The 25,525-nt window shown below is 39.4% G+C and overlaps 1 protein-coding gene across 5 annotated transcripts in view; it reads right to left on the bottom strand.

Annotated features, from left to right (window-relative positions):
• The window catches only part of Nek10 (NIMA related kinase 10), a 210,725-nt gene that overhangs the window by 149,660 nt on the left and 35,540 nt on the right, over window positions 1-25,525 (bottom strand). For all 5 annotated transcript variants that reach the window (XM_015489627.2, XM_048794821.1, XM_048794822.1 and 2 more), the window contains 10 exons: window positions 25,373-25,457; window positions 17,026-17,067; window positions 15,454-15,532; window positions 14,346-14,413; window positions 11,831-11,910; window positions 11,143-11,229; window positions 7,852-8,076; window positions 4,134-4,273; window positions 2,101-2,162; window positions 508-585 (listed from right to left, as the gene is read on the bottom strand). In XM_015489627.2, coding sequence (XP_015345113.1) covers window positions 508-585; window positions 2,101-2,162; window positions 4,134-4,273; window positions 7,852-8,076; window positions 11,143-11,229; window positions 11,831-11,910; window positions 14,346-14,413; window positions 15,454-15,532; window positions 17,026-17,067; window positions 25,373-25,457 — 946 coding nt within the window. The remainder of the gene's footprint in view (window positions 1-507; window positions 586-2,100; window positions 2,163-4,133; window positions 4,274-7,851; window positions 8,077-11,142; window positions 11,230-11,830; window positions 11,911-14,345; window positions 14,414-15,453; window positions 15,533-17,025; window positions 17,068-25,372; window positions 25,458-25,525) is intronic.

The following is a 25,525-nucleotide window of genomic DNA, read 5'->3' as shown; positions in this document are numbered from 1 at the left end:
CCTGGGATTTCCTGATTTGCTCCTTCTGTTCCTCTGCATGCAGTGCCCTTGCATGCAGTAGTAGATGCCACTGAAGCCCCAACCAGTATGTATTTCTTATCCACTTGGTGAGTCTTTCTCATCTATCACAAGCCCTTTTACAGGCTTTCCTTTTTAAAGATGAAATGTTAATGACTCAGATCCATGTTTAAAGTTGACAAATAATTTTCCTCTGTTGCTATGTTCTGATATATAAGCAATGAATTTAAAAAAAAAAAAATAGCACTTACTCATTAGCAAAGAAACACTTAAATAAACCTTCTAGTTCTCCCACACAGAGAAACCACGGCTAAGCCTTTTACATTGTTTTGCTGTTACTGGTTTCCATGCCAGCCTCTGACATCAGATATTTTTCCTCACAGTAATGGGGCTAGCATTAACTTTAAAAGTCCTAAAAATCATAGATTATTTCATTAAAGTTTTCCCAGATCCAATAATGATGTTAAAAACAATAGATACGTTGCTTACCTGTAACAGATTAGTTTTTGCTGCATTCTTTTGCTTGTTTGGTAAAATTAATTTTGCTATTGTATAAACACCATTTTCCTGCAGATATAAAAGGGTCATGTTATCAGTGACCACTGGCAATGCCACCGAAATACAAAGCTTAAAGAAGCAATCTCTCAAAACTTAATATTTAAAAAAAGTAATGTTAGTATAATTTCAGAACTTTCAAAAAATATCAGAGAACAATACTAAAAATGTCAATGTGATACTGTACTTTTAAAAACAAAAGGCTATAAAAATACAATCTTAAATGTTCAACTGTCTGTAAAGAGTCGAGATTGTGATTTACAAAATGTCTAGATTTTAAGTAATTGACATATTTTTAAAACAAAGAATGGGGGGATTTAAAGGGGACAGGATAAAGGGATCCAACCATCTTTACAACTTGAATTTTAAATACCTAACTATGAACTATGATTTTTCCCTTTAGAGTTTTGATCAGAAAAGAATATGTATAAGTGAAAAAACACTTTTAAATAAAGAGAAAAAAATCAAAGAAGCAAGAATAACAGATTTTTACAAAGAAAACAAAAGTTAGCTATGAAAACACAGTTATCATCTTTCTAGACTTGGTCTAATACAAGCATATACATGGAGGGATGAACAAAAAGTATTCACCTATTGCTAGTTTTTGGTTATCTACTAGCTATATAATTTGGTGATTTTTTACTAAGTATGGGCCTTTATAACTGTGAAGAGCTTTACCTGCAACACTAATCTTATAGCTATTCTGTAAGTTCTTCTATAATGTCCCTGTATTATACATGAGAAAACCAAAACTTGAGTGAAGTCATTTTTTCCAGGAGCCAAGCCAGCAAGTAATGATGCCAGGAACTGAACCCCAACCCGGCCAACTCCAAATGCCCTGCTCCACCAACTTCCCTGGATTCACTGAGCTTCCCTTGGGAACTTTAATCTGACCCCTTAGTGACTTTTTATATTTTGAAGTTGAAGTTGGACATGTTGGTATTGACTTCCCCCTGTTCCAAAAATGTTTCCTCTTTAAAATTCAAAAATAGGAGGTAACTTTCAAAATAAAAATGCACATCCAGGTTGAACACAGAGTGGAGTGTATTTGTGTATATATTTGCTTATTGACTTATTGACACACACTCATATAACTGTATGTGTAATGGATTAATTATTGTATTGTACTTTGTGAAATCAGCTTACTGACAGTAAATATTGTTTGGTGTGTCTCAATCAGCTTTAACTGAATAACCTGATGCATTCTTACTTAAAACAAGTGTTATCCTTAACTCAGAGTATCCTGTATGCCCATATTTAAAGCAATGCAAAATCATTTTTTTTAAAAAAAAAAAAAAAGGGAAAATGAAAAGGACATCACCTAACATAGGAAGAAACAACGTCAATTGATCGCATGGCAGTCCTTCTGTGTTCAACTGAGTTAAAGGAGGAAGAAGAGAAATGCAAAAGAGAATTCTACAAAGTAAATAAGAAATATTAAAGCATTTAAAATCATATAACCTATGTCCCGGGGTACAAACTGCAGCAGAACGTGGGTTGATGTGACATGGGAAGCAGTGCTCTCACCTGGACCACCTGGTGGGCGTTGGTGTCATTGAGGGCCAACTCAGTGAGGGCAGCACAGCAGGCTGGAACGAGAGGAAGCAGACCACAGTGCATGTCACCATGATGAACACAGAGCCATCAGTACCCTGACTGGCAGGGGCTCTGATAGCCAAGTCACTCCTCAAGAAACACTAATTCTTGTTCTGGCACAGCTCTGGAAGAAGGAAGTCAGCTCAGTGGCTTCTAGCTCTCCCCTCCTGTTATTCATGTACACATACGTCCCACAGCAGCCTTTTATTGAACACCTACTGTATACAAGAAGGCAGGGGTTGCATCTGTCTGGTTCATTATGATCCTAGCACTCAACATGTGCCTGGCCCTTTAACAGGTACTCAATAAATACGAGTATAGTGGATGATAAATGAATGAATGCTTTAAATGGATTATCCAAACTGATCCTTATAATCTGGATATGTACAATGATCACCAGTCTTATGAATGGGAAAACTGGTTCAGAGAGGTTAGTAGACTAGAATGCACAACCAGCAAATGGAAGGGGCCAGGGGTCTGGTTCCCATCAGTCAGATGCTAACAACCAGGCGCTGAGCAGTACACTTCCTGCCTCCCTGCAGCCTCTGTGGCAGCTGCTGGTGGCATTCTCCACTGAGATACTTGTCCTCCCAGAGGTCTCCTGGACTCCACTGATGGAGAATACCATTGTAGCGAGCCCTTGGCGTTGGTCCAGCACTGTGCTAAAGACTTCACCTATGTCCTTATACCATTCTCAAAAAAGTCTGCATTTTACAAGAGCTAAACTGAAGTCTGGGGAGGTTAAGGAAACTGCCCGAGGCCACCGAGGCCACATGGCCATAAAAGTGGGTGCAGTGAAAACTCAGACTCTACTCTTAATGGCTTGCTTTTCATTTTTATTTAGTTTTTCCTTTTATATTTCAGCATAAAATAAGCTCTGTAAAGTAAGCACGTAGCTTAATGAGATATGACATACCTACATACCCTGTTCTGCCCCGATGAATACACAGGCTATTTCTAGCCCCCAGAAGCCCCCCTGTGCTCCTTCCTAGAAGTTAACCCTCCTATGATCCCATACATAGGTAACCACTCTTCTAACTTCCACCACCACTGACCTCACCCACTCTTCCAGAGAAATCCCCAACACATACACACACACACACAAGAGCTCTTGCATTGAGACAGGCCTTTTAGATTAAGCAGAAATAGCAAGTGGAAGTGGACTCTTACTTCCCTGTCTTCACATTCCTGTAAGGAAATATTTCCATTCTCTAGAAGGAAACTGTAGGATACAAAGACAGTCTGCAGGCTCCCTCCTGCCCCATCACCCTCCTTCCACCCTCGGCCACCTCTGCTCTTCTGCTCCTAGGCTCTCTCCACCCTCTTGATAAAACACATCGGGCCTCACTGCTCCCTTCCTGTGGGCTGATTTGAAGCCCATTCATCCCAAAGGCCAGGCACCCCTCTGCAGGGCAGAGACCATGACTCTCCAAGGTGGCACTACCAGGATGTGTCCCTGCACTGCTGCTCCTGCTTTCATGTGGAAATCCCACCCAGAGCAGCATCTTTCTCTGTCTGTCAGAGCTCATGATGTGGAAGGAAACACTCCCTTGCACTTGGTGTGACAGGTGTGTGCAATGTAGAGTCTCCTCTTAGGTAGAGCGTGTCAAGATCTAGAAAATTACAGGAAGTTTTGCTTTCTGGCCACAGATCAAGCTGCACTCTTTTATTCAGTTTTACAAGTAATGAAGCTAGTATTCTCTGTATCTTTAACTTCTATATTTTCTTCTCATTGAGTTCAGACTGTGGAAGCGAGAGGAAAGTTTGTTTTATCATTAATCTGCAAGTCCAACACCAGTACCAAGAAGTTTCTGGCATCCTCATGGATTTAACGTCACGAGTTTGCAAACTTATAAACGGTGTCCAATGAACACCATCACACTAATTTACAACAGGGAAGAAGAATGCAACGGAACAAATTATACAGTGTCAAATAATAAAACAAAGGACTATAACATATATACCTGCTTGAAGAGAGAAAGTATTTTCCTGTATTTCCCTAGGACTCAAATCTTCTGACAGATGAAGCTGCTGGATTCGGCCCGCGGCATTTGCACTAGACAGGCTCCCAATGGAGGAACGATCAGAAACAAAATTTCTGTCTCTGAAAAAGAAATGATATGTTGGCGAGGATGTGTAGGAAGAGGGACACCCAGACACTGCTGGTGAGACTGCAAATTGGTGCAACCGCTTTGGAAAGCAGTATGGAGATTTCTCAGAAAACTCAGAATGGAATCACCATTTGACCCAGCTATCCCCCTCCTCAGTTTATATCCAAAGGACTTAAAAATCAGCATATTATAGTAACGCAGCCATGTCAATGTTTATAGCAGCTCAATTCACGATAGCTAAACTATGGAACCAACCTAGGTGTCCTTCAATAGATGAATGGATAAAGAAAATGTGGTATATATACTCAATGAAATATTATTCAGCTTTAAAGAAGAATGAAATTATGGTATTTGGCAGAAAATGGATGGAGCTGGTGAGTATCATTCTAAGAGAAATAAGCCAATCCCAAAAAACCAAAGGACAAATGTTTTCTCTGACATGCAGACGCTAATTCACAATAAGGTGTGGGCAATAGAGAAGATAGAGGTACATTTGATTAGGTAGAGGGGAGAAAAGGGAAGGGAGGGGATATGGGGATAGGAAAGATAGTAGAATGAAACAGACATGATTACCTTATGTACATATATGACTGTATAACCAATGATTTCTTTTTCATGTTGTAGAAACAACATGTATCATAAGAAAAATGATAAATTATACCCCATCTATGTATGATATATCAAAGTGCTTAAATGCATTTTACTGTCATGTATAACTAATTATAACAAATTTTTAAAATTTTAAGTAAAGAAATGTTAATGCATAGACTGTTGGCCAATTTTCCTCCATGGTCAGCCCTTTCCTTATCCTGTTTAAAAATATAGTTTCCCCCAGGTCATGAAGTTTTCTCCTGTTCATCGTTATTCATTCACTTTCCAATCTATGATGACTGTCTTCTGTGTGCAGTGTGAGGTGAGACTAACTAACTTCCTGCCTCCTCTCCCTCCTCTTCCACCTCTTCCTTTTTCCCTTCCTCTCCACTCCCTCCCTTTCTTGCTACTCAACAGACTCCACACTACCTACTGAAGAGACTGCCCTTTCCCCCTGCTCCAAGTGGCTCTCTGGAACTCTCCATTCTGCCGCAGACAACTCACTTGACTGCCTCTCGGTCATAACTATCCTGAGTTTTCTTTTTCAGAGAACTTCCAATCCTTCTTTATTTTAGGAAAGTTCTCTTCTGTTATATCTTTGAACTTTTTTTTCCTCTATTTTACTCTCAACTTCAGGGAACTCAATTACCCACGTGTTGGACCCCCATCTTCTGCTGGCAATACCGTTCTCTGCTGCTTTGGCTCCCATGTCTTTCTCCTCTGATTGACAAGTGACTTTTTCAAGCTTGGCCTCCATTTTACTACTCCCAGTTTTTTCTGGCACTTTATTTAATTGCTCAGTCCTGTGACGGTTATTCAGCCCTTGTTTTCTTTCCCAGCTCAGTAATCCCTTCCCTGTCTCCCTGTCCTTTCATCTCTTCTTTAATCTCATTTTATAAATTTATGCTCCACTTATGGCCTTTGATAAGGTAAACCATCTGTTTTTCTATTTACTTATCCCTGACTTCCACAACAGATTGCCTGTCTTTTGTCAGCTTTGATCCCATTTGTTTTATATGATCAGCACATTTCTTTTTCTCATTCATTTATCTGTGAATGGCAGCAGCTCTCTCTGGACTTCCATGTGCCCAGAGATAACGTGGATGGAGTCTCCTCGACTCCTTCCCATGCCATCTGAGTCCACGTGTGTCCTTCCTTCAGTGGACATGGGGAAGAGGGTGGGGCTATGTCGAGGGACAGCCACACTTGGTGATCTTATTTGTTGACATGATTATCTTAAAATTCAAATTATAGGAATTGCTCTACCTGACCAAGAACACACCTCAGAGTCTAAGATTGCAGGTAAAGGGACGAATGGGTTTCCTGAAAGCTGCTCTCATAACAAAGTCTGTTCCTGCTCAGGCCTCCAACACCTGGCAGCCTCCTCCCCTCCTACCATCTCAGGCAGCCCAGGGGCTGGCACCGCTCTGGAAGGCTATTATTTATCCAGCTGGGATAATAAATTCTCCCAGAGCACCCAAGGCACATTAAATGTAGAATAAGAGTGAACATATATCATCTTCCCAGGGAAGAGTTTTCTAACACTGCATCATCAACACAGGCTGGAAAACGACTCTTTAGACATGAAAGAATCCTTTTCTATCGAGGATAGTCATGACTTGAGCAAATGCAGAAAACAGTGCCCTGCAATACACTCCACTCTGTGTTAGAAAAAGGCAGATTTTTGTCTTTGAAGCAAAGCCCAGTTTCATTATTATGGAATTTCATTTTATCACTAAGAAAATAGCTGCTCTCCAAGAACCACCCACAACTGCTGTAATAGGTTAACTGACCAATAGTAAATAAGAATATACCATTACCATCTTACGAACCCAAACAAAAAATGTCCTTGGCAATTGTTATTATTTTGGCCAATTATAATTATTTATAAACTTATCATTACACTTTAAGGTAATTAAAGTTTTATGTGATATTCATGAAAGGAAGCAGATTGTCAAGTTTATGATTTTTTCCCTTTATTTTGGTAATAACAGAAATCATTAACAAAGCTACTGCTTGCATCTCTGCCGTCTGTCTCTATGCTTTAGGAAGTTCCCTCAGAGAAAACAAAGTTGGTAAGGCAAAATTCCACAGTATCCCTCAAGAAATGACATGTCCAACGTCCAAATACATTGATTTGACAATATCTAATTATATTAAAATTAGCCAAGTCATTCTGCTTTGGTTAGAATGGGCTCTGTTTACTTGCACCACATCATATCCATGCTTATTTTTAACTTTAATTCAGCCCTCATGGGGCTGAATTATGCTATATAATAATATTAGGTAATAAAATTTTCCAGTGGATGGTATGAAAGCATATTATTACTCAGTACTTCAACAAATTTAACTCATAAAATACAATAGTTACATTACAACAAACAATTTAAAACTATTTTAACAAACCATCCCTTCCCTATGCTCATGGCTTAGAATGTCACTACATTTTTTTATTTGTTTGTTTGTTTATTTGTTTGCATTATTGGGGATCAATCCCAGGGCCTTGCACATGCTAAACAGGCTCCCTACCACTGAGCTACACTCTAACCCTGAAAGACAGATGATATATATATATGCATGCACAAACATTTTAATAAAATATTAGTAATTTCTGTATTGGTTGGCACTACAAAGTACTTATACTGATTCAAGAAAAAGGTGGCTAGACAAAGGTTTCCCTTCGATTATTAGACTTCCACCCAACCCACCTCTGCAGACTGATGCATTCTGGGTGCACACTGGAGGCTGCTGATGGCAAGATAAATAGCACCAGAGTTCCCAAGGAACTGAAAAGATGAGTGTCCCGGACACCAATTTAGGGGATTCTTGTGACAACTATAAGTGACTCTGAAGACAAGAAATGACCAAAGAAACTCCAGAGCAGAAGGGAGCAAGGTGAGCATATGCCCGACAGTCATCTTGTCACAGGGTCTGCGGGCCTTCAACCATTAGGACAAAAGAAGCCAAAGCCCTCGCTCACCCTCGTAAAATATGAAGAAGCTGCTTGATGCCTCCCCAGGTGCGGATTTCCACACTGGTCTCGGGGTCTTCACAGACCTGGACCAGAATCCAGACAACGCTCCAGAGTAGCTTCAGGTGGTCAGAGTGGAGCAGACTGAGGAGAACAGGTATCCCCTCATAGAGCTTCACCTGCTCCTTCACCTGGGGTTCAGCACAAAGGAGGCGAAGTAACTCTGCAGTTAGTCTGAAAAGCGGGTGGGGAAGAGAGGATCACAGCATCATGAGTTAAAAACTACATTCGACTATAGGTTATCATCTCATCACCACATAGAATATACTCTTACTTTTTTTTTTTTTTTGGTACCAGGGATTGAACCCAGGGCCCAGGGGTGCTTAACCACTGAGCCACATCCCAGTTCTTTTTTTACTTTAAATTTTAAGACAGGGAATTACTAAGTTGCTCAGGGCCTCACTGAGTTGCTGAAGACTGGCTTTAAACTTGTGATCCTCCTGCCTCAGCCTCCTCAGGTGCTGGGATTACAGGCATGTGCCATCACATACAGCTACTCTTACATTTGCTAAGTTATAGCTCAACACCCATTTTGGCCAGATCAAAGTCAAGTACTTTCAGCTTTTCCAGCCATGCCATGTCTGTCATAACTACTCCGCTATACCAAGACAGCATGAAAGCAGCCATAGACAACACATAAAAGTGAATGGGCATGCCTGTGGTACAATAAATCTTTATTCACAAAAGTAAGCAGCAGGCCAAAAATAGCCTGCAGGTCAGAGCTGATGACCACTCTTTCATTTTAAGAAGATACAATTAACCTCACTGGTCTGGCTACACATCTTTGGCAGAAGTAGGTGCTGAGTAGAAACAATGAGACCTATACTGTGCTAAAGGGAAATGAAATAGAAAGAGCCTTATTCTATCCCAGCAACTCAGGAGACTAAGATAGAAGGAATGACAAGTCTGAGGCCAGCCTCAGCAACTTCATGAGACCGTAAAAAACGCAGCAAGACTCTGTGTCAAAATAAAAAATAAAAAGGGAATTAGCTCAGTAGTAAAGTAGCCCTGGGTTAAATCCCCAGTGCCAAAAATAATACATACAAAATATAGCTTTAATTCTAGTCTTTAGAAACTTACTAAAAGTTATAAAAATAAGACATTGAAAGAAAATGTCAAAAATCAACAGTGCAGATAAGTTAGGTACAAAGTCCTCCGTGATTATCTGGAGAATCAAATAAAATGATGGTAAAGATAAAAGGTTCAGCTGAGTCACAAAAACATTATCATAATAGATGTTCATGGAATTATCCACAGTCCTGCAATCTCACATTCTACACACTGTACCTGGATGACATCATTCATTCCCAGGATTACAAACACTCCCCATATACTGACATCTAGCCCAGGCATTGCTTGTATGGCCCAAAAGTTTTAGCACACAAATGTTCTGCAAGTAAGTACCACACTATGTCTAAAGTCAAAATCATTATCCTCTCTAAATCTCTTCTTCCTCTTCTGTTCTTGATCTGGACTCACAGTACCAGAATCTTTTCAGTTTTCCAACCCAATAGACCTCTCCTTCTACACCCTGCCATTGCTGATCAAAAGCTTTTGTTGTCCCCTATTTCCTGGACTATTGTGGGATTAATTCTCTAGAAAGTCAGGCCAACTAGATAATTCTAATGTTTCTCCCATCCTTGGGATCCTTGACAATGCTCAAGACCTAAGTGCCTCTGTCATCTACCTATTCTCCTTCCCATACTGTTCTAATTACTTTCCCCAAAACCAATTTTCCATAGCTCCTCTTCCACCCAAATTTTTTTGCTATGATGTTAAGAACATATGTTCTTTGGTAAACAGTATTCTTTACCTTCTCAAACTTTCTGCACCAGACATTCTCTCCTTGTTATAAGTGGCTCTCAATGTGCCATGTATATTCCACACTCCACCCTACCTCCACATGCATAGCTGTCAGAGTAATCTTTCAAAAAATTAATGTGATCACACTTAAAATCTTTCTGGGAGTCCCTATGATGTTCACGCTAAAATCCACATCTTTATTCAGCACACAACGCCCATCGCGACCTGAATAAACATGTCATGTTGCCTCATCTATGAAATATGGGAAATAACAGGTTTATTGTGTGGATCAAATGAGCTGACACACAAAAGTGCCCAGAGCACAGCCTGGCATATAGAAATCTCTGATCAAAAACCAACTGCATTCTTTACTCATTATTAACTGTCTGTTCAAGTTTTCTGGCACTTTCCTTCCTTTGCTCCAGTTCATGCACCGAATTTCATGCCTCCATGTTGGAGCACATTCTATTTTCATTGGCTCTCTCCCTCTGCCTAGATATCTCCTATTCCCTCCAGAAAACCTGGCATGGACCCTCAGTCTCACTGGGACATCTCTGCTATAGCGTCCCAAAATACCCAATGCATCCAGCTGCAATGAATCTAGTGATTTGTCCATCAGCCCCCGCCCCTCCCCTCTGTTATGCACGGGTATCCTATTCATCTTTGGTTTTCCAATACCTGGAACAGAGTCTGACACCGTTTTTGCTGAGTGAGAAAGTTGAGATGTCCAACTTTGTAAGCATATAGACTCTTATCTATATTTAATGCTTTTGTAAAATAAAATATTCAATCAGATTTGAAGCAGAAATTTTAAAAAAATACTATGAGTTAAGTGTCAGGACTTCATTACCTGGGATTTCGGTTATCTATCTTGGTTCTTTAGAAAATTATGACCTATTCAACTAAATATAAAATGATATAGATTGCAACTCAGTTTAAACACAGACTTATCTGCTCTCTGGATACAGAAATCCTTTAGAACAAAATGCAGCTCAGGTGAAAATAAACCCCTTTTATTCAAGACTGAGTTATAACAAGTGATCCCAAAACAAATTAGTTGGTATCTCAATTGACTCTACTTGCCTTAAGCAAAATGGCTTTTAGCAGTCTAATAATTTATTCCACTAAAAAATAGAGCCATCTTGGAATTTCTTTCCCTTAAAAAGTATGTAAATAAGTATAAGAAACTAGAGTATTAAATATATACTCGTAAGACCGTATAATTGTATTCTATGCCCAGATCTAGAAGTAACACAAGATGAAAGATGAAATCACCCTAACTTTTTGCACTATTTTCTTTTATATAAGCTTAAACAGAAAAGCGATGGCCAAGCTGACTCAGGATATTCAGTTAAAATGCACCTATTATGACATAATAATCACAAGCATTTGAAACAAATATAAAAGATTAATTTTTCCAACTATTAGCAAGCCTACCTTTTGGAAAGCAAGTCATATTCATGCAAAATCATCAATAGGTTTTCAACAACGTTGAGTTCACTTATCTTCTCCCTACATTCTGGACTACAGATTTAAAAATATTAGTAACTATTGAAAACAAACTTTACTACATCCACTGATTTAATAGTCTAGTTCTCATATTATCTTAGAAAGAGAGAATAGAGAAAAAGAAGAAATCATACGTTGTTCAAAAAAAGGCCACTGATCTAATTACTGGCATAAAAGTGTATTTAAAGCTCTTTTATTTAAAACAATGACATCAGTAGGAGAACAGGTGTTCTTAAAAAAATTTAAGGTCAAGAATTTTTGAAAGTGAGCTGTACGTTAAAATGAATGAATGCACGGGTGAGAATAAAGAGAGAAAGAAGGTCGGGGAGATTCAACTAGCAAAGAAATACGGTAATTTTGAGAGTAAAGTAACTGAGGTTGAATGAAAAGATGTGGCCAGTAGGTGAGGAAGGAATTGAAAGATTTAAAAAGCAATTTGCCTTTCCAACTTAAGTTTTAAAATGATGTTTTCCATCCTCTTCAATATATAAAAGTTTCATGATTACTTTTCAGAAATTGTAACTAAGCAGGCGACAAAGCAATTGATTCATTTTGCATTGCTCTCATTTAACTCACTCCAACAGCAGAACTGGGAAGGATATTAGAATATGCTTACCTTTCTGCTAAGCTTGCCAGGGCCAGAAGGGCACCCAGTAGGACATTAGTGTCCCGGGCACCAAGTAAATTTACTAATGTCTGAAAAGTTAAAAAAAAGTATATATAAGGTTTAATGGTTTAACTATAGAAATTCTACAAGCTCTTGAACACTCTAGTACTTCCTTGGATCACAGAGGCTTACATTATTTTTAGTGTTTATTTTTTGCTCAGTTTTTAAAAATATGTGCATACTCAATTAAGCGAAACTGTCCATGCAATTTTATAGCATTTCCTTCTTAATCCACTAAACTTTTTCCATAAAATTGTCTTTATAAACAATTTTTTGTTAGTAGAATAAAATTACTTTTTGTAATAGCTTTACTTAGACAATAATGAAAAATGCTTTTCCCTAGCAAACTATTCTTTTAGTTTTTAACTTTTTATTTTAGGGCTTAACCTTAAAGGGAGTTTTGCTAAACATTTAAAATATCCAGTTCTGTCCAGGCATGGTGGTACGTGCCTATAATCCCAGTGACTCAGGAGGCTGAGGCTGAAGGATTGCAAATTCAAAGCCAGCCTCAGCAATCTAGTGAGGCCCTAAACAACCTACCAAGACCTTGTCTCTAATTAAAATATAAAAAATGTCTGGGAATGTGGCTCAGTGGTTTAGCCTTCCTCAGTACCAAAAAACATAACAAAGCAAATAAATAAATAAAAGGGCTAGGGATAGAGTAGTTAAGTAGCCCTGGGTTCAATCTCCAGAACTTAAAAAAAAAAAAAAAAAATGTTTTTTTTTTCATCTCCTTACCAGCAACTCTTGGGAGTAGCTCCTTGTATATCAAATTCCTTGCACAGAAAATGCAAGGGACCAAGTTAGGTGACTGGCTGATTCTCATACTTCCTCTATTTTCATGTGCCTAGCATTTTGCTCAGCACCACTGTCCCCTCCTCTGGGAGAAGTGAAAATGAGAATACTGGTTGCAGTCAGATGTGGAGAAGTCACTTTGAGCCACACATGGCACTAGGCACTTTTCAAATTATGGAACTATTTTTCAGCAGAAATGTTGAAACTTTTCATCCTCCAGCAAACCAAACAAAAAGTATTAATGCTACCCATTTCGTGTCAGATTTCTAACCAATGTTGAAATGGCATCACTCATACTCTCAGGCATTATCTTAAGTAACATGGCTTAGCTGGAAGCCTTCTGAATCCTGCCAACTGTCTTCCCTCAATGCTCACTAATACAGATTCTTCTATCTTCTCTCTACAATTTCAGAATTCAGAGCCCCCACCCCCAAAAAAATTTACGCCCCACACATATTCCAGGAGAGAGCTACAATTTGTGCAATGACTACAAGAATGATTTTTTAGCTTCCATTATGCAGATTTCTCCCTTTATAATTTCTTTTTTTAAATGAAACTATTGTTATTTCTATGATCCCTTCTCTTTTCTTCTCTCATTTCTTCTGTCTCTAACATGTTTCCCAAAGTTCAATCCCAGAGATATCGTTTTCACAATTTTTGGCATGCCCACTTAATAACCTTAATGCTAACTCAAAAATTTTATTCAAATCCTAAATAGAATAAAATTTAGTAGAATAAAATTACTTTTTGTTATAGTTTTACTTAGACAATAACGAAAAATGCCAGATGGGTATTGAAATAAAAAATGTTGGGCTGGGGATATAGCTCAGTTGGTAGAGTGAGTACTTGCCTCACATGCACATGGCCCTGGGTTCAATCCCCAGCACCACAAAAAATAAAATAAAATAAAAATGTTGACCTAATACTATCTAGAATCATCCCTAGACCATAAGCTGCATGTGCTGACACATTTTAGACAAGCTAAGCAGATTATTCAAACCGGGCTCTAGGCTACTACCATCCAAAGAGTTTTGCTACAAATGTAAATTTAATTTGTTTTGATTAAACCTGCATTCACCTATCTTAAAATGTGTATCTATGTTATCCTGTGCTTGTAATACAATACCATCTTAGGAGGTTGCACAAAATTGCCTGTATTCATGCATTGACCTATGGACAATGGTAAATTCATAAGGTTCAAACTAATAAAAACCTATGTGACATACAGAATTTATTTATAAATATGCACATGTACATACATTTTATCATTTTATTTGCTTATTTTTGTTCAATTATTTATAGATACACACTAAGGAGCTATTTATATATGGCCAGATTTTTTCAAGTAACATTTAAATCAAGCAAAAAATTTTAAGCAACAGTTAAATTAAGCCACAAATTTTGTTATTAAAGAGGTCTAGAAAAAGAGAAAAGAACAAGAGAATATGGGGAAATCTTCATTACTGTGTCTACATTTACTCCTTAGACTGGTAAAGACTACAAAAGGGTTGGCAGAAAGTCAGAGTTTTAGGCTGGGTTAACAGGTTCATAAATTATGAGTCATGAATTGTGAATGATGTGAGACTTGACCACAAAGGCTCTGGACTTGGCCATGTGAACTGCTGTCACATACAGAGCCAAAGCATTAACTCCTTCAGGACCCACATACCTTGTGAGCTCCACTTGTGGTGACCCATTCTCTTTGATCTTTGACGGCTGCGAGTTTTTGAAAAATATCTGGGAAGGAAAGAAATAATTTTTCAAAAGCTAAGAGAGATCTGGAACTTAAAGGAGGCAATACTCAGAGTACTCAATACTCAGAACTCATGTCTGCAGTACCGGGGATGAGCAGAGAAACAGCAAATGCGAACACAGGTGCAAAAAGAAACAGGAGAAAAAAAGGAAGGAGAGGCACGGTTCTTTTTTAACCCCAAGAATTACCTGTCAAGCTCAACAGGATTTATTTTCTAATAATATGGTAATAATGAAATATAGAAATTCCAAAAAAAGGCAAACCTCTCTTACTGCTTAAGATCGATGGAGTTCTTTAACATCATTACAGTTCAATGCAATTCCTGTGTTCCAGAGATCTACTTGGAGAGATGTCAACTTATGAAGAGGGGAGGGGAGGCCAGCAAAGTGATAGGCATGGAGAGGTTCCTCAGCTGAGGGAAACAGCTGTCCTCAAAGAAACTTTCTGGTGGTTGGGGCTTGCCACAGACCCATCTCCCCTGCACCTGCCAGTCAGTATGCCATCTGCAAACAAGCAGAACCAGCCTGCTCACCCAGAGAAAAATGGGCCAGCATCCTCAACTGCAGGAAGGCCTGCCGCTGGCCAAACCTGGATGGGAGGGAGGTAGAGCAGGGGACGGCCTCGGCAGAGAGAAGACTGAGTGATGAGTGAACACCTCACACAGACCAACATCCTCATATCACTGTCCTCATATCATTGTCTTTTATAGATTAAAAACTGAAGTCTCTTGACATTTTAAAAGAAATCAAAAAGGCAAAAAGATTTTTACTAAAAATTTGCTTCTATGGAAGCCTCTTTACATGAAATAAATGATGCTTTCCAACATAAAAGTTGCAGCTCAAAGTCTTCCCTCTGGGTATATTTTGCCTCTGAATATAACAGTGGACGTGGACTTTTCAACACCCTAACTGTGAATGAAAACATTTGTAAGTGCTCAGGGTTATGTATTTCTCTTGCTACAAATGACACACAGCTTATAACAGCGAGTCCATAAAGTTGACGTGTCCCTGACAACAACACTTACACGTCATGTTGACCAGCTTGTCCACACTGTGCTGCTCTTCTCCGTAGCCCAGATACTCGTTGGCAACCATCTCCATGTACTGCAGGAAAGAACCCACACAGTGAGGGACCAGACACGCAGTTCTCAAAATGACCTCTAGGTGGCACAACAGATTCACCAAATACTACTGGGTACTCCTAGGCCTTGTTTCACTCAAGGTCAAAAAGTGGTTGTGTTTCTGGATTCTTAGTCTTTTCTTGCATGTCCTAAAGTTGAAGGAGGAACCATCTAAAGATACTGAAAACTCTCAAAAGTTGAAAATGACTTGTAACTGAATAAGTTCATGGTGTAATTTAGTATCCAAATACAAGATACATATAAGACACATAAGATATGAAACATAGAAATTTAATTATTTTATGTACTTTTAATTTAATTTTTATAATACACTGCATATATTTCATTAACTTTATGTTTTATAATGTCCTAAATTATATCTATCCAGAATACAGGCAGATATCAATAGTAAGAATAAGATGAGGTAGTCTGATAATTGTTCACTGTCAATAACTGATAATAAGAAGATCCGTTACAACATAATCTTATGAAAGATTGTTTCATTAAATGAGGTAGACATCTAGTCAATTATAATTCTTAAAAGCAAATATTAAACAAGAATCAAACTTCCCAGGGATGAGAATATAAAATAAAATAAATTTAATTCTATATTGCCATTAAACTTAATTTTCCATTAGCAATTCAGAATGAGTTTGCAGGGCGTCGGGTTTATTATAAAAATTATTCTTTCTGCACCCACTACAGGTTTTAGGAGACTGGACTGTTCCAACTCAATAATGTGCTTAGAAATTGTATTTATTAATTTGTTTATTAATTCACTGAATTTCTCAGCATATATTCATCTGCTTACCCCCCTTGGTAGTTATCAAAGCAGAAAAATAACAAAGTCAAGATCATTTTCCTTATTTCATTGTTTATCTGTTAACATTTAATGAGCACAGGGATTATGTTTGTGGGTGAAAGAGTTTTGAACATCTTGATGTTTTCTCCCATTCTGTGGTGTGTACAGTACTGAGGCTGTTAGCTTGCCGGCCAGCACCTATTTCTTGTCATTACTAACTACAGATAGGTGACCTGGATTCTCAGTCTTTTCTGGCATGTCTTAAAGTTGAGGGAGGAACCATCTAAAGATTCTGAAAATTCTCAAAGTTTTAAAATGACTTGTAACTGAGAAAGTTCATGTAATTTAGTATCCAAATATGATATATAAAAGACACATAAGATAGGCAAAATAGAAGTTTAATTCTTTGATGTACTTTTTAGTAGAATTTTTATACTTCTACTAATTTTTAGACAATTTTTCTTTCAACAAGCTGGGTAAAATTAGCCCTATCAACAGAACCACATGCATGTGTCCCTCCCTGTCCTGCAAGTATCACGCCTCAGGCACATGCTCATCCACCCCACCTGCTCTTCTGACAGGCAGCGTAATATAGGAAAATCATTTTCTGTCACACACTTATTTGGTGCTTGCCTAGAGCAGGGCACAGAGTGAAAAGACAAGAGCAATCTTACCTGAGCTAGGTTTTCAATCCCACCCAGGTTATGGAGTATTTCCTAATAAAATAAAAATGAGAGAACACATGTACAGGATGAGGGTGGTGGGGAAGTATATCCTACATGTAACTTTTTTACTAAGTCCTAAGATCTACCATTATTTCTTGAAGTTCCACATCCTAACATAAATACAGAAAATTTAGTGTTTGCCATTCATAATTCATTAAAGACAAATTGTTAATAAGTACAAAAGTTGGGTTGTAGATTAAAGGGAAGAATATACATTCGGAACTGCCAGCTGCCTCCCCATTCTTTGCCATCATCTTAGGTCAAAAAACACGAGACTGGGGAAGAGCTTTAGGCAAGCTGTTGAGCTGTTTGTTCAACCCTCCCACGTTACAGATAGGAAAATAAGGCTCAGAAAGGTAAACTACTTTGCTAACTGACAGAACTGGAAGAGCATGACCAAGACCTACTTCACTGAGCTTTAGACAAGATGAAGTAGGTGTACAAACAGCTAGAAGTTACAAGAAAGTTACACATGAAGGATCACGGTGGCCCAGAGGAGACTGTCTCCTACAGAAAGGACGGAGGAAAAGACTTGCTAAGAATGGTGGTGTCCATTCTTAGACTTGTTGAATAGAGAGGGAGGAAGGAAGAAAGATAAAGGAGACTCCAAGCAAAGAGAACAGTAAGTTCAAAGGTGCAAAGGAGTTGTGTAGAAAAGACATTAAGAACAACTCCATCAGGTTCTCCCTCACCCTGCAGGAGTTTTGTCTCTTTTCTTCTCACTTGAATAAAGCCAACTCTTCTATGTTCACTTTTCCTGAAATTCACAAGACAAGAACTGGGGGGGGAAAGGTGGACTTAGAGGCACATGCCTGTAATCCCAGCAACTCAGGAGGCTGAGGGAAGAGGATCACAAGTTCAAAGCCAACCTTAGCAACTTAGTGAGATCCTGTTTCAAAATACAAATAAAAAAAAAAATGGGGAGGGTGGTGGCTGAGGATGTGGCTCAGTGGTTAAAAACCCTGGGCTCATTCCCTGTACAATAAAAAAAAATGGAAAGAAGACACAGGAAGGCAGCTCGGGTCTACTGCAAAACTACAGAAGAAGAGGCTGAAAATCTGGTTTTCTCCTTTGGGGGTTTATCTGGGATCCTATGGAAGGCATGATCCATACCCTATGTACACCTCACCCAGTCACCCACCAACTGCTACCAGAGACCTCTGGAACTGGCCTGATGCACAAAACATCCAAGCTACAAATGGCCATGCAGATGAAACCCATTATGAAATCCCCATCTACGGGGGCCCTTAGATAGGTCTCCATAGGAGGCCCCTGACTGTGGTCTCCTTTCAACACCTTTTTTCAGCTTAAAGTAGGCAGAGTGGTCATCTCTCCTTTACATAATGGCAGAAGTGTCAGGGCCACTTCTTTATGAGGTAACAGGAATAAGATAGGATAGATAGTAAAACAGAGAGACAATTAAGGAAATGGGCCCCACCACCACCAAAAAGAGAATAGGCTTCTCTAAATGAACAGGCTACTCCATGAACATTCCAAATATAACCTTCAGAAACAATTCCAAATATACCTGCCAACTCTTTTTCCTAGAGAGGCAGAACAGACCTGAGTGAAGAATACAGACTCATCAAGGGCTAACCAATATCTTTGGTACTTTTCCAATACCTAATTAGCAGGGCTTTTGATCAATAGCCTTGGAACTTTTCCAACACCTGATTAGCATAGACATTGATCAGTGCATCTACTCAGTAGCTATATAAGCCCCTAGACTAGTACACTTAAGTGGCAACCTATTAGGTCCTCTCTCACACCAAAGGAACTCTGGCTCTTTTCTTCTCACTTGAATATCATTATACTCTTTTACACTAAAAAAAAAAAAAAAAAAGGAACAAGTTTAAACATCAAGATGTTCCATAACTCTGATAGAATCGGTTCCTTCACTCTGTAACAGGTTTGCTGGAGGAAATGTTAGAAAATCAGGGTGGGATCAAATTGTGAGAAGTTCTAGATAATGAGCCCATGTTTCAACATTTTCATAAAAGACCATGAGACCCAGTGAAAGTGTGTGAGAAAAAGACCTGCAAGAGACAGCTCTAGGGTTGGGACGGTGGCTGAGTTGGTAGAGCATTCGCCTTGCATGTATTAGGCCCTGGGTTCGATCCTCAGCACCACATAAAAACCAATAAATAAAGGTATTGATTCCGTCTACAACTAAATATATATATATATATATAATCTTTTTAAACAAATAAATAAAAGAACCAGCCCTAAGCTCTTCCCTCTAGTCTTGAGACGAACTGGAGAGGGAGCAAGTGTTGACTGGGAGCCTGCCCTGGAGTCAGGAGCAGTGGAATGACAGAAGCAGGAATGGTCTTTGAAGTGATGTAACCACCTGAACACAGACTGGAAGAACAGGAGTGAGGTAGAAGATATCATCCTACTTGAGCATGGGTGACTAGGGACAATGACTCACAGACACACAGAGGGAGGGAACAGACTGCAGAGAAGAAAATAGTGTTGGGAATGCTGAGGAGCTCTCCAGATGAAAAGAGAACAGCAAGCCGTGGAAAGTGAGGTGGGGGCAAAGGGTTGACAGGTGGGAGTCATTCATATGAAGGTGATGCAAATCCAAAGGCTGGACGTCACCAAGGGAGAGGATAACAACGTAGGAATGATTGGTCATGATGACTGTCGGTTTTTGAACATTTACCAGGACAAGATATTTACGCACCGAATCCCATTACCAGGATGGGACTGAGTCAGTGTGTCCCAAACAATATCTTGGAAATAGTCATTTCATTTTGCGAAGTTGAGGAATTAGGTGTTTAGAAAAGAAGGAAGGCAGGTAGGTAGATACATAAGGAGATTTATGGGGAAATTAGCTGGGGAAATGCCAGGCTGAACAAAGTTGAATGAAATTTTTGTCTCAGGATTCCCCAAGCCTTTCTATGCTCCCGTGCCCTGTAAGCTTCCAAGGGAAGGGCTGGTGTTTAGTTTTCCATAACCACAGGACACTTCTTTTCACACAACTCATTACTCCTGTAGAACACAGTCTGGGAATTGCTGCTCTGAAGTACCCAAAGGGGAAAGAGGCTTTCTCTCTTAGAGAATTATGTTGTGTAACTTGAGGATTTATCTAGTTCTTCATCTAATGAAATGGGCCCTTTTCCTCCATGCTCCTACAGAGAGTGAAGCAAGACCAGGGTCCTCCTTGGGTTCCATCTGGTTAAACCAATGGAGTATGTGAACCTGAGGGTGTAAACTGGAGAGAACCATGACTACAAAATACATGTACCTTGGGCTTAACAGTTCTGGTGACTGATCGGAAAAGCAAACACGCCTGTCTGCTTAGATTACAGCAGCAACTTCTGTGTGTCCTTTCAGAGCTAAACATCTCTCACCACCACAGGCCACAGGTCAGAAGAGCAGATTCTGTTCCTCTGAGCCTATTGACTTGGAGGAAGTCCTGGGTCAATGTGAACCATCCTTACTCTACTTACTTCCTTTTATTTAAAATAGATTCAATAACACCATAATGGCAAATAGCACGTTTAAAAAAAAAAAATAGAGCACATGGTACCAATATGGGCATTGTTAGCACCGCTATTTAACCATGTGAGAAAGGCTGTTTTCCATTAGGTGCTCTCATCCTAGGCTGCCCAGCAACCAGGCCAATGAATGCTGAGCACACTGCAGTGAGCCTCTGACCCCGAGTCAGCACATGACCATTTTGCTCCTCCATTCAAAACCACTGCCTATTCCTTGGTCTTGGTTTTAATACCTGAGTCCCCCAGTTTGCTGGCCCTTGCTTCTCTCTCCAGATGTGACAGTGAACACTCTTTTTGAAAGGCCTGGTAAATTACAATTTTAGGGAGGGGGAACAAAAGGAAATATATGGGATGTTTCTTAAGTGTCCTGCCCTGGAAGGACTCAGTGTAAGGAAAGATGGTGCCGTTTAAAGAATCAGAAATGGATTCTGAAGGTTCAAGGAGAAGCAGAAGAATTGGAGAGTTTCATGTTTTAAAAGCTATTGAGTATATTTGGGTATAGCAGTGGTTCTCAAACTTTGTTCTCAGAATCTTTGTGTACTTTTAACAATTTCTGAGGACCCCACAGAGATCACAGGGATGTTGTTCATATGGATTATATCTATTTATATTTACCACTTTGGAAATTAAAAAGAAGTTTTTAAATTCCAAACTTGCTCAAGCACAGGTTCCATCAGCCATCAGAGCCCCGACATCACCACATGCTGTATACCCTCTGGAAAATCCCACAGCACTCTTGTAGGAGAGTGAAAGTGAAAAGGCAGATAACATCACAGCATCATTTGGAAGAGGGTTTTGACCTGGTATAACCTCTGAAAGGGTCTCAAGAGACCCATGAGCTGTCCACAGACCACAGTGTGAGGACCACTCTGCTATGGTGCCACTGAGGTGGACCAACAAAACTCTGGAAATGTGGGACTTCATGGAAAAAGTATAAGACTAAAAATATAGGATTATGGGCAGAGAATAACAATAAAAATGATATCTAAAGTCAAAAGCTTAGAAGATGTGGATAAAGATGATAAAGAAGAGAACATTTTGTGAAAAGTTAACATTTATAAAGATTTAAAATAGGAGTGAGTAGCTGGGCAGGTGGCACACCCCTGAAATCCCAGTGGCATGGGAGGCTGAGGTAGGAGGATCACAAGTTCAAAGCCAGCCTTAGTCTCTCAGCAAGGCCTTAAGCAAGTTAGTGAGACCCTATCTCAAAATAAAACATAAAAATGGCTAGAGATGTGGCTTGGTGGTTAAGCGCCCTTGGGTTCAGAAAATAAAAATAAAAAATAAAATAAAATAGGAGCAAGTAAATAATACTCCCCAAAAAAATGTGAAATAAGAACTAGAGGATCTCAAGCAAACAGTAAATGTGGTAAAGGTATCTCCTGCTAAAAAGAGGTCAGGGAATGTCTGGGCTGAAAGAAGGCTACTCATTCTGACTATCTTGTTATTTCCAATGCAATTGAAGTTTGGGAACTTTTTAAGATTTTTCTTCTTATCTTTGAAAAAGCAATATGCTATAACTTCACTATAATGAACATAATTGAACGTTTATCCTGCTTGGGTCTCCAACTGTGCTTGAAATCTGGGTACCTATGAGTATATTTGGGTATAGCAGTGGTTCTATACCCAAATATACTCTATTATATCTTCAAAAATGGCTTCTCTGTCATTCTTTCCTGTCTTTTTTGATTGGAATCTCCACTAAACATAGATGGAAACCCCTGGGTACTAGCAGGCAAGATCCAGTCTACAAACTGCCAGTTTGCAGTCTCTCAGCCAGGAGTTAAGCACTGAAGCATAGCACACTGTGGGCTATTTAAATGGCTTCTAGAGTGCTGAAAGGGAAAAGGGGGTAGATCTCATGAAAATCAAAGGGAGATCAACAGAGGAAAGGGACCTCAGGGGGGGTGGGAGGTGGAGAGGGAGGAGAGAAATAGTGAGGGGTGATATTGGCAAACTATATTGTTATATTGTGTGCATGTACAAATTTGTAACAACAAATCCCATCATTTTGTACAACTATAATGCACCAATAAAAAAATTATGGGAAGAAAAAAAAAAGATATGAAATTAAATGGCTTCCAAAGAGAGACCTGTACACAGGATTCAAAGTGCAAGTTAAGAACCACATCAGCCCTGGTAGAAGGGAAGTGTTTTCAGGGAATATGACCTGATGTTTTAATAAACGTAGTAATAAGGGGAAGAAAAAGACCTGAATGGATAGCTGGGTAAAGAAAAGGATATTTTTAAAATAAGGGAAAAATAGAATGAGAGCCACTGATTCCATAAGAAAGAAAAGAGGTGGAAGGGTCAACCTCAGCAAGGATGGGGAATATTGTTTCTGAAATAAGGAGGAAGAAAAGTTGCATGATGATCCATAAATTTCAAACAACATGAAGGAGAAAATAAAGAGAGCTTCCAGTGGGATGGCTTCAGGCTTCTCTGCAAAACTGATGACAATGTCACTGTATAAGAATGATAGGGCATCTGGGTGCAGTGGCGCATGCTTGTAATCCCAGCAGCTCAGGAGGCTGAGGCAGGAGGATCACGAGTTCAAAGCCAGCCTCAGCAAAAGCAAGGTGCTAGCAACTCAGGGAGACCCTGTCTCTAAATAAAATGCAAAATAGGGCTGGGATGTGGCTCAGTGGGCAAGTGTCCCTGAGTTCAATCCCCGGTATCAAAAAAAAAAAAAAAAAAAGGAATTAAAGAATGACAAGGCAGGAAAGGGTTTAAGCATGAGAAGTAAAGACAAGATGGTGTGGAACAGCCACTATGGAGCCCATAATCCTGATTCAACAGGGAGGAAAGGAATATATAGCAATGGCACAGGCTTGCTGAGAGTCACCAGCATAAGTCATAGTAAACCCCAGCATAGCTTTATGACTTTGGCCAACAGTTCTTGGCAACTCAAGATGTTACACAACTGCCTGAACATGTGCTCTTCTGTGTGGGAAGAGTGCCAGGCTGGAGAGGCTCAGAGTCCCCTTCTATGGGAAGACTGGCAATCCGGAATGCTAGCATAATATGTATTTGGTAACAAAATCTCATAAACAAAGCAGTTACTGCATACTTTCCTTTAGAGAGTAGTGCAATCAACTCTCTTCTAATCCATCAAGGACTAGATAAAGAAAGGCGACACTTCAGAGGGGAGATCAGCAGAGTGTGACTCCAGTGTCACCAATTTCCTTAACAAGCAGAATATCTCTAAGGTAAATATTTTGCTAACTTCCACAACTCAGAAAACTGGATCTTCCTTCTTGAATACTTTCACTAGTATTACCCACAGAATGTTTTCATCCAAACTGAGACACCTGAGACACGTCAGAGAGTAAAACTATGAGAGTGCTATTATTCATTAACTGGGAGCAATGAACACATACTGAGACTGATCCAGGCAAAATGGAACAAATGTTGGGTTGGGGATGTAGCTCAGGGTTGAACAGGTGTTTAGCATGCTCAAGGCCCCATTTTTAATCCTTAGCAATAAAGAATAAAAGGAACAATGGAACAAATGGTTGATTGTTATACGAATATAAACCACACAGAATTGCAAAAGGCAGCTTGGATCCACATGGAACAGCCAGTTCTGTGTGGCTGGTTATGGGGGGAAAGGATGCTACCTACCCATAAAATTATGAGCAACAAGGGCAGAAACCATTTGGAGGATGCTGAGCCACATATCAAGGGGTTGTGATTAGCTACACCATAACAGCACAAGGTCAGGTTAGAATTCCGCATGAGAAATGATGTTATTGCTCTAAAGGAAAGATGACCATGAATTCCAGAAGACTCATATCAGAACAGACTCTGTAGCTCCTTGGTACCAAAACACTTTCATTAAAAACCAATTTGGGGAGAAGTGATTACTAGGGTAATGAAAGAAAATATATTCCGATTTAAATAAGAATTCATTAATAAAATTGAATCCACAATAAAAGCTCTGAGTAATCTGAGCTTCCTAGTAGCTTATGAGGATGGGGCATGAAAAGATACTTTTTTGGGGAGAAAAAAAACTTATGAAAAGTACATAAACACATGAATAACAGAAATGCTCCTGAGATATTTAACATTGGCAAGAAGAAACAATGATTAATAAAGCAATCTTGAGGCTTTTTCAAACTGTGGTGCCCTGACCAGCAGCCTCATCAGCACCTGGGAACTTATCAAAATGCATATTGTCAGACCCTGACCCAAGCTTACTGAATCAGAAACCATGAGTGATAAAAAGGAAAGATGCAGGACCTCAGAACCCTCCTGAGACCAGTGGGGGAGCCCCATGCTCACCTCTAGTTCAGAGTCCCAGACTGGAGGGGGGAGGGGGGCAATCTCTGCCGCTGCCACTGAAGCTGCAGTCCTGTTTTCCCATGGTATCTCTGCAGCCACATGAGAAGCTCCTACTTGTCACCACTGACTTGGGCCTAGTGAGCTGCCCGGCCTTGAACATGCTTGAAAGGTATGGCTAAATATATACCTCCGTGAGCTGGTAATGGTTTAAAATGCCAGGTAGCAATGAAAACAGACCAGAGTTCCATCCATTTAACCTCACAGATTATACAGCAGAAAAATATAGATTTTCATGTCCCCATTAAATCAATTCTTTTAAACCTTTGTAAAGAGCAGGTCAGATACTTCCCGTATTTGGAAGCCAGTGAGTTATGAGAGATGAAAATGAATAAGTAGATAGATAGACAGATAAATAAGTTAACATAGAATATTTCAAAGAAAAGCCCACTCATTTTTCATTTCACCTTTATAACAAGTAGAACATATTTTTATTTTTTCCAACCCACCTGATAACATGGATCCCTCATTAGTAGCCTCAGACAAATTAACACTCTCAGAAAATGAATAGATGGGGCTCGATTAACCCACTCTCTGAAAGAAGAAAACAAAAGAGGACATGTTGATGTTTAAAACCCCAAATGACAGTTCATAACAACACA

The sequence above is a fragment of the Marmota marmota genome, unplaced genomic scaffold (genome assembly GCF_001458135.2).
Source record: "Marmota marmota marmota unplaced genomic scaffold, marMar, whole genome shotgun sequence".
NCBI classification, from domain to species: domain Eukaryota; kingdom Metazoa; phylum Chordata; class Mammalia; order Rodentia; family Sciuridae; genus Marmota; species Marmota marmota.
The sequence above is the reverse complement of the archived record's forward strand: the minus strand, read 5'-3'. Positions and strand labels throughout refer to the sequence as shown.